An 11856-nucleotide genomic window follows, 5' to 3' on the forward strand; every position below is an offset into this window, starting at 1 on the left:
ATTTTGTATTTGCTGAGCCTTTCTATTTTTCTTCTTTTTTATTTTGATGTGTAGGATTGTTAGTTTCCTTTGTGGTTACCTTAATATTTACCCCTATTTTTCTAAGTTTAAACCAGTCTTTTATTTCTTTATATTGCCTTGACCTCTTCTCAATATGAAAAATCTATGTCTACATTTATTAGTCTTTTTTGTTTTAATGTTGTCATCTTTTACGTATTGATATCTGTTTCCCTATTTTCAGTGTTTTAGCTTTGATTTATTTTTGTGACTTCCATATCTGAGTTGATATCTGGTTGCTCTGTCCTGTGTTCTACTCTTGCATTGTTATCTGATGTTATTGATTTTCTAACCAGAGGACTCCCGAATGTAATTTTGGCTTGGGTTTTGCAAATTCCCTAAACTTTTGTATGTGGAAATGCCCTAATTTCACCATCATATTTGAGAGACAGTTTTGCTGGATATATAATTCTTGGCTGGCAATTTTTTTCCTTCAAGGCTTTATATATGTCATCCCATTGCCTTTTTGCCCGCATGGTTTCTGCTGAGTAGCTTGAGCTTATTCTTATTGACTCTCCTTTGTAGATGACTTTTTGTTTATTCCTAGCTGCTCTTAAAATTCTCGCTTTATCTTTGGTTTTGGCAATTTTGATTATAATATGTCTTGGTGACTTTCTTTTGGGATCTAGCTTATGTGGGGTTCAGTGAGCATCTTCAATAGACATCTTCTCATCTTTCATGATATCAGGGAAGTTTAATGTCAACAAATTTTCAACAGTTTTCTCTGTATTTTCTGTTATCCCCCGTTCTGCTACTCCAATCACTCGTAGGTTATTTCTCTTGATAGAGTCCCACATAACTCTTAGAGTTTCTTTGTTTTTTTAAATTCTTTTATCTGATTTTTCCTTGAATAAGTTGGTGTCAAGTGCTTTATCTTCAGTCTCACTAATACTGACTCCTGCTGTCTCAGTTCTGCTCCTGTGACTTTCGGTTGAGTTGTCTAATTCTGAAATTTTATTGTTAATCTTCTGAATTTCTGATTGCTGTTTCTCTATGGATTCTTGCAGCCTATTAATTTTGTCATCATGCTCCTGAATAATCTTTTTAAGTTCTGCTACTGCTTTTCTGTGTGTTGTGTAGCTTTCTCTGTGTTTTGTCGAATTTCCTTCATAATTTCTTCAAGAGTTCTGTATATTAATCTTTTGTATTCTGCCTCTGGTAATTCCAAGAAATTCTCTTCCTCCAGAAAATTGATTGATTATTTTGGGAGCTTGCTGAAGCCATCATGGACTGCCTCTTTATGTGATTTGATACTGACTGTTGTCTCTGAGCCATCAATAAGTTATTATAATTTTTTAATTTTATATTTGCTTAGTGTGTCCTAGCTTCTTGTTTCGTTTTGATATGCCCAAATAGGCTGCTCATGTGCGCTAGTTTGATTATTGGCGACTTTGAAGCTCTAACGTCCTATTACCAGGTAGTTAGATCTGTTACTATGTGAGCCCAGGTCTGTTAAATTTTCCTGTATGGATTCAGTTCAGGTATCCAGGCAGTCAGTCACCAAGTGTGTGGTGCAGTCTCTCGTCTACAGTCTTAGAGAGGCATAGGTGATTGGTGTAGGCACAGGTATCTGGCTGCAGTAGGGGGTCACGCATTGAGCAAGGCAGGGGGCTGACAGCTGCTCCTGAGTGTCTCAAAAGAAAGCGTGTCCCTGTTCCCTAGAGCGAGCAGGTAGGTGAGTTTTGCAGCTGGACTATAAGCACTTACTCTGTTGGTTGTAAGGACTGGGGGGCACCACTTACTAGGCCCCTGTCACAGTTGGCTAGGTGGCGTGGGTGGAGCCACCAGTCCTCAAGCCCTGATGTGGACAGGTAAGGAGCCTGCTTAAAAGGCAGAACACTGTCAAACTTCACAAACCTGCCACTTCACTGCTGAAACAGTTGAAGTTAGACTTCAGGTATTTACCCTGTTGTACTGTGGTAGTGAGGGCTTATGCTGTTGAGATGGGCCCACGCAAATCTATGCAGGGGTGAAAGGTACTCAAAGGCTGTGGAACCCTTATGCCTGCGTCTAGGCAAAGGAGCTGTGCCAACCCTGAGGTCCTGGCTTAGGGAAGCTGGTGGTTTATTTTTTCCATTTGTTAATTTGTTCCCTTTCCAAGGCTGGGAGAATAGGTCAGGGCACCTTATGGGATCTACTTCCGGCCCAGGAGACTGTTCAATCGCTGAAGCCGCCGGTGCAGAGTGGGGAGGGAGGAGGTAAATGGGAGAGAGGTTTTTCCCAAATAGTTTTTTTGTGTTTTTTTTTTAAATCCCCGTGGTAGGTCACACGCAAGTACTTATCTTTAGCCGCTTGAGTGCTGCTTTTCACTGGTTCTGGGTGTCCAAGTAGACTCTCTGCTGCTGGGTCTCTCTCGACAGGGAAAGTGCCTCCCGAGCAAGCACAGCTTTTTGCCTGGCTCACTGTGCACCCTGAACTGATCCGGGCTGAAGGGCTGCGGCTCCCGCTGGGTCAGGTCTGGCAACTCCTTGCTGCTTCTGAACCATCTCTTTCTTCCCCCGTCACTCAGTCCTATTCCTCAACTTTGCCTTTGATGTTCAGGGCTCCTAGATATTCATATACAATCAATTCACTTGTTTTTTCAGGTCTTTGTTGTCAGAGGGACATAGGAAGCTGTCTAACTGCTCCGCCATCTTGGTCCCATGAGACTGGAATTTTAATGACTAGAAACCCCATTCCCATGTGTCTCCATTCTTGTAGTGGAATAGTACAAACTCGAAAGGACCATGAACAGCTGAGATGTATGGCTGTTTCATATGGACATCACAATAAATGCTTTAAAAAGTTTTATGTATCTCCTAATCATTATGTTAGAAAAGTAAAGCAAAATATTGACTAATTGTTCCTAATACTTGCTTATTGCTCATAGAAGATAGTAAGTTGAGAAAAACCTAGATTTAAAAGCATTTTAATAGGCCGGCTAGCAAACCAATGAGTCAGAAATATGCGAAGAGAAACGGTTGTTTTTTCTGGAAATGGGGTAGGTCAGTGGTTCTTAAACATGTTGTCGTGACTCATTGGTTTGTCACAGTCAGTTGTTAGAGACATTAAATAAAGCATCAGTTTTTCAAAACCTCTGTCAAAAGATTTTTCTAAAAATCACATTTTATTTTTCTGTTTCTATAAAAGATTAAACTAATTGCCATTGAGTTGACTCTGACTCATGGTGAACCCATGTGTGGGTGAGTATAGTCCACATGAAGTTAAAAAAAAAAAAAACAAGAAACTTCAGTTATATGTCACCACAGATCCTCAATATCTGCCTTGAGGGAAACAGTAAAAAGGGCCTGTACATTACTTCCTCACAGTCTTTGCGAAGTCATGTTCAGGCGCAAGCTGAGGGCAACCCCTCTGTCCTTTCACTCTCATAGCTAAGTGAGTCACACAAACTCAGGATTCCATGACAGATCAGACACCATCATGGAAAGGACATAACAGTGTGGTTTACACCTGCCTTGGTATCTTGAATTTACCATATTTTTGCCTTCAAAAGAATCAAGGTCCAGTCTTGTGCTGAGAGGGAAGTGTGGTGAAATGAGTTCCTATATGTGGCCTTTTGCCTTGGTTTTTATGAAAAACAGCTTGATTTTTTCCCCCTAAGCCCTGAGGAGTTTCCTTTGCCCTAGTTTTGTACTCCAGAGAGTTTGTTACTTTTGTCTAGGTTGATTGACATTTCCTGGGTAAACTGTAAATGACTTGGTTTGATACTTTCTGCCTGGCCCTTGTCTACAGCCTGCCCTGTGACTGGTATGTACCTTGTAGGGACTGGTAAATAGATTATGCAAATGAGGTGAGTTGTAGCCCAGCTACAACTAATATGCAAATGAAGTGTCTGTGGCCTACTGAAAGGGTATTGGTTAGTTCATGGCCTTGGTGGGACAGCCATGCCTTGAAATTGATGAGAAGTTTGTAGCTATTAGCAGCCAGCCCCACAGAAGTTTTTCAGACAGAAAGAAGCAGGAAGAGAAGCAGCAGGAAGAAAGAAGAGAAGAAGAAGAAGAGCGAGAGAGAGAGAGAGAGAGAGAGAGGAGGCAAGAAACCTCCTAAAAGAGCTGTAACACTGGTCAAGGGCTGCAACACTGAAGACAGAAAAAGGCCTGGAAGGGGCCCAGCTGCAGAGCCAGTGGCAACACTCCTGGAAGCGGCCCAGCAGTTCAGCCAGCAGTGATAGATGGCAGGACCAAGAGGACCTGGCCTCAGGGGGCCGAGAGGAGGCCTGCACAGTCAAGAGGAGCAGAGAGAGCTGTCCTGCGCTAAAGAAGGAAGACTTTGCCTACATGCTTCCTGATCCTGGTTCCTGAGTTGTAGCCTGTTCCTTAATAAGGCACTCAACTGTAAGTATGGTCTGTGAGTTCTGTGTGGCCACTGCAACAGACTGTCGAACCCAAAAGGGAAGTAGAGAGTGCCATGGGAAGGACAGCTGGTGTTTGAATTGGTAAAAAAGTTGGAGAGTGGAGGTATATCTAACCTCCTCCTCATAGGGAGCAGCCCTGGGCTGATCATGATTTACATTATCCCCCCTGAAGTTGAACAGGTTCTGATGCTACTGATACTACTCTCCCATGCCGGATGCCTGGGTTTGATTCTCCACTAACATACCTCATGTGCAGCCACCACCAATCTGTCAGTGAAGGCTTGTGTGTTGCTATGATGCTGAACAGGTTCCAGTGGAGCTTCCAGACTAAGACAGAGTAGGAAGAAAGGCCTGGCGATCTATTTCCAAAAATCAGCCAGTGAAAATCCTATGAATCAAAATGGTCTGATCTGTAACTGATCATGTACTGGGCACAGGGTTGCCATGTGTCAGGGGTTGACTCGATGGCAGCTAACAATGACAACAACAAACATTACACTATAGAGGATGATCATTTTCTGCTATAACCCACTTTACCTGCTCTTGTTCTGGGTGTGCTACTGAAAGAACTAATGACATAAAGGTTATTGAATGAATGAATAATTCCAGATATTAGGTAATCCTTCTATATATGTTAGTTTTTCTAGCAGTTTTCATGCTTATATAAATTACTTCTTTCCCCTCACCCAAAGCTGTAAAATGAACTTTCAAATGTTATATATACCAACTGAGAATTTTAAACTTAGAAGAAATAGTTTAAAACCATTTTAAAATTCACCAGTACTAACCAGAGACCTCTTAGGCTCCTCGATAAAACAAACCAACAAACTACCACCAAAGAGCAAGGATTGAGGAAAAGAGGAATTTGATGAAAATAGGTATGCCACAACATCCTGGTGTACATAATCTTCATCTCTTGAGTGTGGACAGAACCTGGGAATATGAAGGGATAGAGCAGTATCACCATGGGAGTGTCTGTATTTGTTTTCTATTGCTGCATAATAAATTATCACAAATTTAGTGACTTAAAACAACTCATTTATTGTCTCACAGCTCTGTATGTCAGAAGTTCAGGCACAGCTCAGATAGATTCTCTATTCAGGTCTCATAAGGTTGAAGTAAAGGTGGGGCTGCAGTATCATCTGAAGGTCTTCTAAGCTTATTCAGGTTATTAGCAGAATCCTTGCAGCTGTACACAATAAGGCTAGTAGGAGAATCTCTCAGACTTCTTGTAAGGACTCACCCAATTAGGTCAGAACCACTCAGGAAAATATCCCTTTTGATTATTCACAGTCAGCTGATGAGGGACCTTAATTACATCTGCAGAATTCTGTCACCTTTCCCATATAACATAATCTAATCACAGGCATATAATGGGAATATCATCAGGGGATGTTTGGTTTGTGGTGAATGATTACTTAAAATAGCCAACTGTGAACATCATTTCATAAACAAATGACTGTAATTATATAATTGGTTTTATAATCTTTACATTTTTATATCACTTTACATTTTATAAAGTGCTTGTAATATTCTACCTCATTTGATTTTCACGACTACCTGTCAAAGAGAGGCACCCGCTGCCGTCAAGTCGACTCTGGCTCATAGCAAACCTATAGGACAGAGTAGAACCGCCCCAAATGGTTTCAAAAGAGCGCCTGGTGGATTTGAACTGCCAACTTTTTGGTCAGCAACCGTAGCTCTTAACCACTATGCCACCAGAAGGGATTAATTCGTCCAATGTTACAGGTCAAAAAAAACCCCAAGGCTCAAAGGAGCTGAGATTGCCCAAAGCTCTAGAGTAAACTAGTAGTTGAGCTGGGCTTCAGGTCAAGGTCTTTTGACTTTATATCCCAGAGTTGTTTTTACTAATCTTGTAGTTTTCAAACTGTGTTCAGAGAAACCCTAAAGTTACAAATAGTGTTTTAGGAATTACTGCGGAACTGCAAGTAACACTAAAGAAGGTAGGGCTAAATGTCAATGATGTAGCTACTTTTACCTGTTGAACATGTCTGGTTTGAAAATTACTACACTACACCCTGCTGCCTAGTTAAAGGTAAAGAAGAATGTTTACCAAAATATTTAATTTATAAAAAATAGTTTGAGTAGCTTTATATAAAAAGCCAAGAGTCTATTCCAATAGTTTTAAGAAATCCTGAAGTTGTCATCTCTTTGCAGCAGCTGTTGAACCTTTAAAACAAACAAGAAAGAGAAAAGGAAAAAGAGCCACATTAAATAGTTGGTTTGAAATGTATATAGCTAGGAAAAAACTACTAACCCCATCCCCTTCGCTTTTCAAATAAGCATAAAAATTTAATACCTTCTTAATGTCTGGTCTCTTATTTTTCTTCTCATGCAGACACTGACTAGCAACAGAGTACACAGTTTCAACTGAACTGGAATCAATGTCATTCATCTTCATATCGATATAATCTTCAATTGTCTTTTCTTCATCTTCAATTTCTTCTTTGATATCTAGCTTTAAAATGAGAGTCAAAACTTTGTTAAGAGCTTCACATAAAAATGAAAGAAATTAGAATATAAAATTATTTAATTTACTTCATAATAACATGTATTCTCATTTGACTATCTACCTTTATAGCTTTATTAAGAACTGAAGACATACAAGAGAAGTCTTATATATATACATATATTCACTCATTTTTGCCTTCTAGATACTTTCAGTCATTTGTCTTCTAATTTTTGTAGTTATGTTACTGAGCTAATTGCTTTCATGTTACCATTAGCAGCATTTACTACTTCCTGATGTGCTTCTGTAAGGGGTTTCCAACTTCAAGGCCCAGCCTCCCCCTCCCTGTACTCAGAAAACATCTGCTCTATGGGTGCTCTGTTAAATCAAAGAGCACAAGGGGGTGGGGCAAGATGGGCAAGGGTCAGGATGAAAAAACAATGAATGAAGAGGTTCAGGACTAGGATGAAAGCCTGTTTATATAAGGTAGATTGTAAACGCTCCCAAAACCAAACCACACCAAACCTGCTGCCATGGAGCCAATTCTGACTCATAGTGACCCTATAGGACAGAGTAGAACTTCCCCTTGGGGTTTCCAAGGAGCAGCTGGTGGGTTCCAACTGCAAACCTTTTGGTTAGCAGCCGAGCTCTTAACCACTGTGCCACCAGGGCTCCAAACGCTCCAAAAATCCTTCTGAAATAGGAATTTTGAAAGTGTTTGAGCAATGGCAGACTCAAGTGATTAGAAGACACTTTAAAGGATCACTCCTTTTTTAGCTGTACTTGCATTAAAATCTTATTGCTTTATAGTCATACCATATTTAAACCTTAAGAACAGGTGAAAGTGTATAACCTTCCCTGAAGTTTTATGATGTTCGCTGTTGTAAGGTAAAGTATTAAACTTGTGACTGAGATGGATTCTGTGTTTTTCTGTATTTCATCCTTACTCAAGTCAAAGTTTTGAGGCTTTTATACACTGTGAGGGGTAAGGGAGGGAAGTTTTATGTAAAAGGATAGAAAATTAAGGTTTTTAGACAGGAAGGCCTTATTAAAAAGTACAAGCTTCAGGTTAGTGCAACATTGGGTCCCATCTTTGCCCTTCCTATACCTCTTTTTCCCTTGCCCTTCTGTATTTTTAATCTATACGCTTTCTTTGTATACACCAATCCGTTTGCAAAGCTTTATGCCCGTACACCAATGGCTCAAAAATGGCATCTCCAACCCAGGCTTCTCTCCTAACATCCAACAACCCGTGGGACAGAGAATTTTATTTCTCTGATGAAGACAAAATTTCACTTTTTATTGTCACTGTAAAAATCCAAGTATTATGAAAATAATAACCACAATAGTTTTAATATTATATTCTATAAGTATATCTCAATGTAATTATTCTGTTGCATTATTATATTTCCTATACATCATGAAAAGCTTTATAATGTACAGTTTTATTATGGACACCTGTATGCAACACAATAACATATAAATACTGTACTTAGAGCCCTGGTGGCACAGTGGTTAAATGCTCAACTGCGAACAAAAAGGTCAGCAGTTTAAACCCAGCCAGCCGCTTCCTGGAAGAAAGATGTTGCTTCTGTGAAGATTTACAGCCTTGGAAACCCTATGGGGCAGTCCTACTCTGTCCTATAGGGTTGCTATGAGTTGGAATCGACTAGACAGCAACAGGTTATTGTACTTATGGCTTTTCTCAAAAGAGTATGCCGCTAGACCCTTGGGTGGATATAGTATACCTTCTGACTTTCTAATACTCATTCTGGCATATGTATATTGCCTGAATTTGTTATACTGGTTTGTCTCATTAGAACGCACAAATTAGAAAAAAAGTCAGTGTAGTTATTTAATTAATTTTAAGAAAAACTTATACATGATAGTAAGGAGCCCCAGTGGTGCAGTGGTTAAAGCGCTAGGCTGTTAACTGAAAGGTTGGCAATTCGAACCCACCAGCCGCTCCGTGGGAGAAAGATGTGGCAGTCTGCTTCCATAAAGATTTACAGCCTTGGAAACCCTATGGAGCAGTTCTACTTCATCCTACAGGGTTGCATAGGTATTTTGTAATTCTTTAGTTTTACAAAAAGACTCTTTAAGTTCTTAAAATTTACTATATAGGAAAAAAAGAGCATGGTATGATTTTTCTATAATTTTAGTATTCAGTTAATTTACTATATACAACTGTCAGAAACCCTGGGTGGTACAAATGATTAACATACTTGGCTGCTAACCAAAAGGTTGGTGGTTCGAGCCCACCCAGAGGCACCTGAGATGAAAGGCCTGGCAATCTACTTCCAAAAAATCGGCCATTGAAAACCCTAAAAAAGTGCAGTTCTACCCTCACATACATAGGGTCGCTATCAGTCGGAATCAACTTCTCGCCAACTTTTTTTTTTTTTTTAAATAAATCTGTCAGTAGATGGCTAATCAAACAAATTAGGTAGTTTTATGTAACTTTATAAATAAAATATTCCAAAATAGAAATGGATAGAGAACTTTTACTAGCAATTCTATTCTGATATAAATTTGAATCGAAGCCATGTCGTTTTTTCTCTCTGAGCTGAAAATGCCGTTAGTAACCATACTGAAAGTAACAAAATAAACATAAACTGGACAAAACCTCAGAAGTCATATCTTTTCATTTTAAAAGAACCAGAACACAGAATATATAAGTGACTTTTCAAGCATCACAAATACTTCATGGCAGAGCTGAGATTAGAAATATTTAATGTTCTTTCTGTATGTCACCATGTAATTGCCAATGGAAAGAATGCCAATAGAAAATGCTATTTCTAGATGCCAAACTTACCCATATAAATTTAGACTATGAATTCAAAGGAAAAAGATTCGAAAAATGAATCTGTCAATTACCAATAACTGGGGTTCACGGTGTTCATCCACAGCTGGAAGTCCAGTTATTATTTCTAGTAAAACCTATGAATACAAAACAAAACAAAAAAAAACAAATCCTTTAACACTCAGGACACCATATAGAAACTAGAAGAAATATGGACCTTGATAATGAAATCTGATAAATCATTTCTGTACAAAGCATTATATCTTTAAGTTATTAAAGTAGAAAGAACATGAGCTGTAGGCATTTATCACCACCATTCTCTGACGGTGCAGTGGTTAAGAGCTCAGCTGCTAACCAAAAGGTCGGCAGATCGAATCCACCAGCTGCTCCTTGGAAACCCTACGGGGCAGTTCTACTCTGTGTTAATAGGGTTGCTATAAGTCAGAATCGACTTAACGGCAACAGGTTTGGTTTGGTATTTTTCTCTCATGAACATCTTGGATCCCACCCATCCTCATAAGCACCTCTTTATTTGGCAACTTATGAAAGAATCAGCTCCACTCAACATGTATTATGGGACTTCTCAGCCCTTTTTCTGCTTTGCAGGGGATTCTTCACAAGAATAATTTTCTCCATAAGAATATTATTTTCTAAATGAACAAATTTCAGCGGAGCTTCCAGATTAACATGGACTAGGAGGAAAAGCCTGGCAATCTACTTCCAAAAATCAGCCAATGAAAACCCTATGGATCACAATGGTGCGACTGGCAACCGATCACGGGGATGGTGAAGGACCGGGCAGCATTTCGTTTTACTTTGTACGGGGTCACCATGAGTCGGGGCAGACTTAATGGCAGCTAATAACAAAACAAGGCTAAGGGTATATTATATTGCTGCATCTTACTTCATAGTGCTACTTGAAATACAAGTTAATAGGAACAGACTGGTAATCACAAAATATGAGTGTATTTCCTTAAGAAAACATTTCATTTTTAAAATGTGAGACTGAAGAAGTGCATACTGTATGTCATGATTTATTTTACATACTTTTTTTAGCTTCATAATAATTCATGAGGACTATGTGGCAAGAAAATCTTTTCTTGCAGTAGTTTCAGAAATCAAAAGTTTTACACTGGGAGAAGTTTTTCTGAACTTTCTGATCTAACTAGGAATAAAAGTGAACAATTTACAGCTTTACATAAGAGAGCTAAGCAATACAGGTGTATTTAAGAATATTCTACTTCAATTTCACAGTTATAACCAGAATGAACATTGTTACTAATCATCTACATGAAACTTACCACACCAAAGCTGTAGATGTCAGATTTGGGTGTGATTTCTCCTCGCAAAGCTTCAGGTGCCATATAAGCTGTTGTTCCCACGATTCTGCTAGTCATGACTGTCTGGGCAAACTTCTCAGAAGCCCGTGCGAGCCCAAAGTCAGAAATTTTGGCTATAAAGGCTTCATCTAGCAAGATGTTTGCACTGAAAAAAATTTAAAGTTTGGAGAAAAAAAATGTTTTTCTTCCCAAGCAAGTCAAGCAGTATTATCTATCTGCCTGTCTATAAATATATGAATGTACACATATCACAATAGCCTCATATTTGTGTAAATAAATCCAGAATTCAGATTACAGCTCAAGAGAAATAACTGTCTTCCTTTTTTGTTTTTTGAAAAAAATTATGATAGCATAAATGAAATAAAACTATCCATGCTGGGAAGAGAGATTTTCATTATTTCACAAATAATCTATTATAGGGTAATTTCCCTCAAAGTCTTCTAAACCAGCATTTTTAATTACTTTACTAGCATTTCTCAATTCATTAAAAAAAAAATTCCAACTAAAGTATCTCAACTATTTATTTTTAAAACTATCTTTTTTTCCTGTACTATCTGAAATCTTCTGAAGAGGAAAGATTATGGCTAAAAGATCTTCATTTATTAATTATACATGTTCATTTATACATTTATTCTTTTCTTCAACAAAACCTTATTGAGGACTCCCTGTGTATCACTATGAAAGCTCGGTGCTAGCTATGGGTGGAATCTTAGAATTTTGTCTGCGACAAGGGCATGTGAATAAATAATTAAAAACAATAAATAAAGGCCTCCATCGGACCGAGTCCAGTACAGCTAGATGGTGCCCGGCTACCACCACTGACTGCTCTGAC

The 11856-nt window shown here is 38.8% G+C and overlaps 1 protein-coding gene across 4 annotated transcripts in view; it reads right to left on the reverse strand.

Annotated features, from left to right (window-relative positions):
- Positions 1 to 4799: 4799 nt before the first annotated feature.
- The window catches only part of IRAK4 (interleukin 1 receptor associated kinase 4), a 28486-nt gene continuing 21429 nt past the window's right edge, over positions 4800 to 11856 (reverse strand). For 3 of the 4 annotated variants that reach the window (XM_023738850.1, XM_004384565.2, XM_023738851.1), the window contains 4 exons: positions 10986 to 11169; positions 9759 to 9821; positions 6732 to 6890; positions 4806 to 6601 (listed from right to left, as the gene is read on the reverse strand). In XM_023738850.1, the coding sequence (XP_023594618.1) occupies positions 6557 to 6601; positions 6732 to 6890; positions 9759 to 9821; positions 10986 to 11169 (451 nt within the window). In that variant the 3' untranslated portion in view covers positions 4806 to 6556. Of the gene's footprint in view, positions 6602 to 6731; positions 6891 to 9758; positions 9822 to 10985; positions 11170 to 11856 lie in introns of all 4 variants that reach the window. The other variant, XR_002825337.1, reaches the window with a different exon arrangement.

Source organism: Trichechus manatus, unplaced genomic scaffold (genome assembly GCF_000243295.1).
Source record: "Trichechus manatus latirostris isolate Lorelei unplaced genomic scaffold, TriManLat1.0 scaffold00123, whole genome shotgun sequence".
NCBI classification, from domain to species: domain Eukaryota; kingdom Metazoa; phylum Chordata; class Mammalia; order Sirenia; family Trichechidae; genus Trichechus; species Trichechus manatus.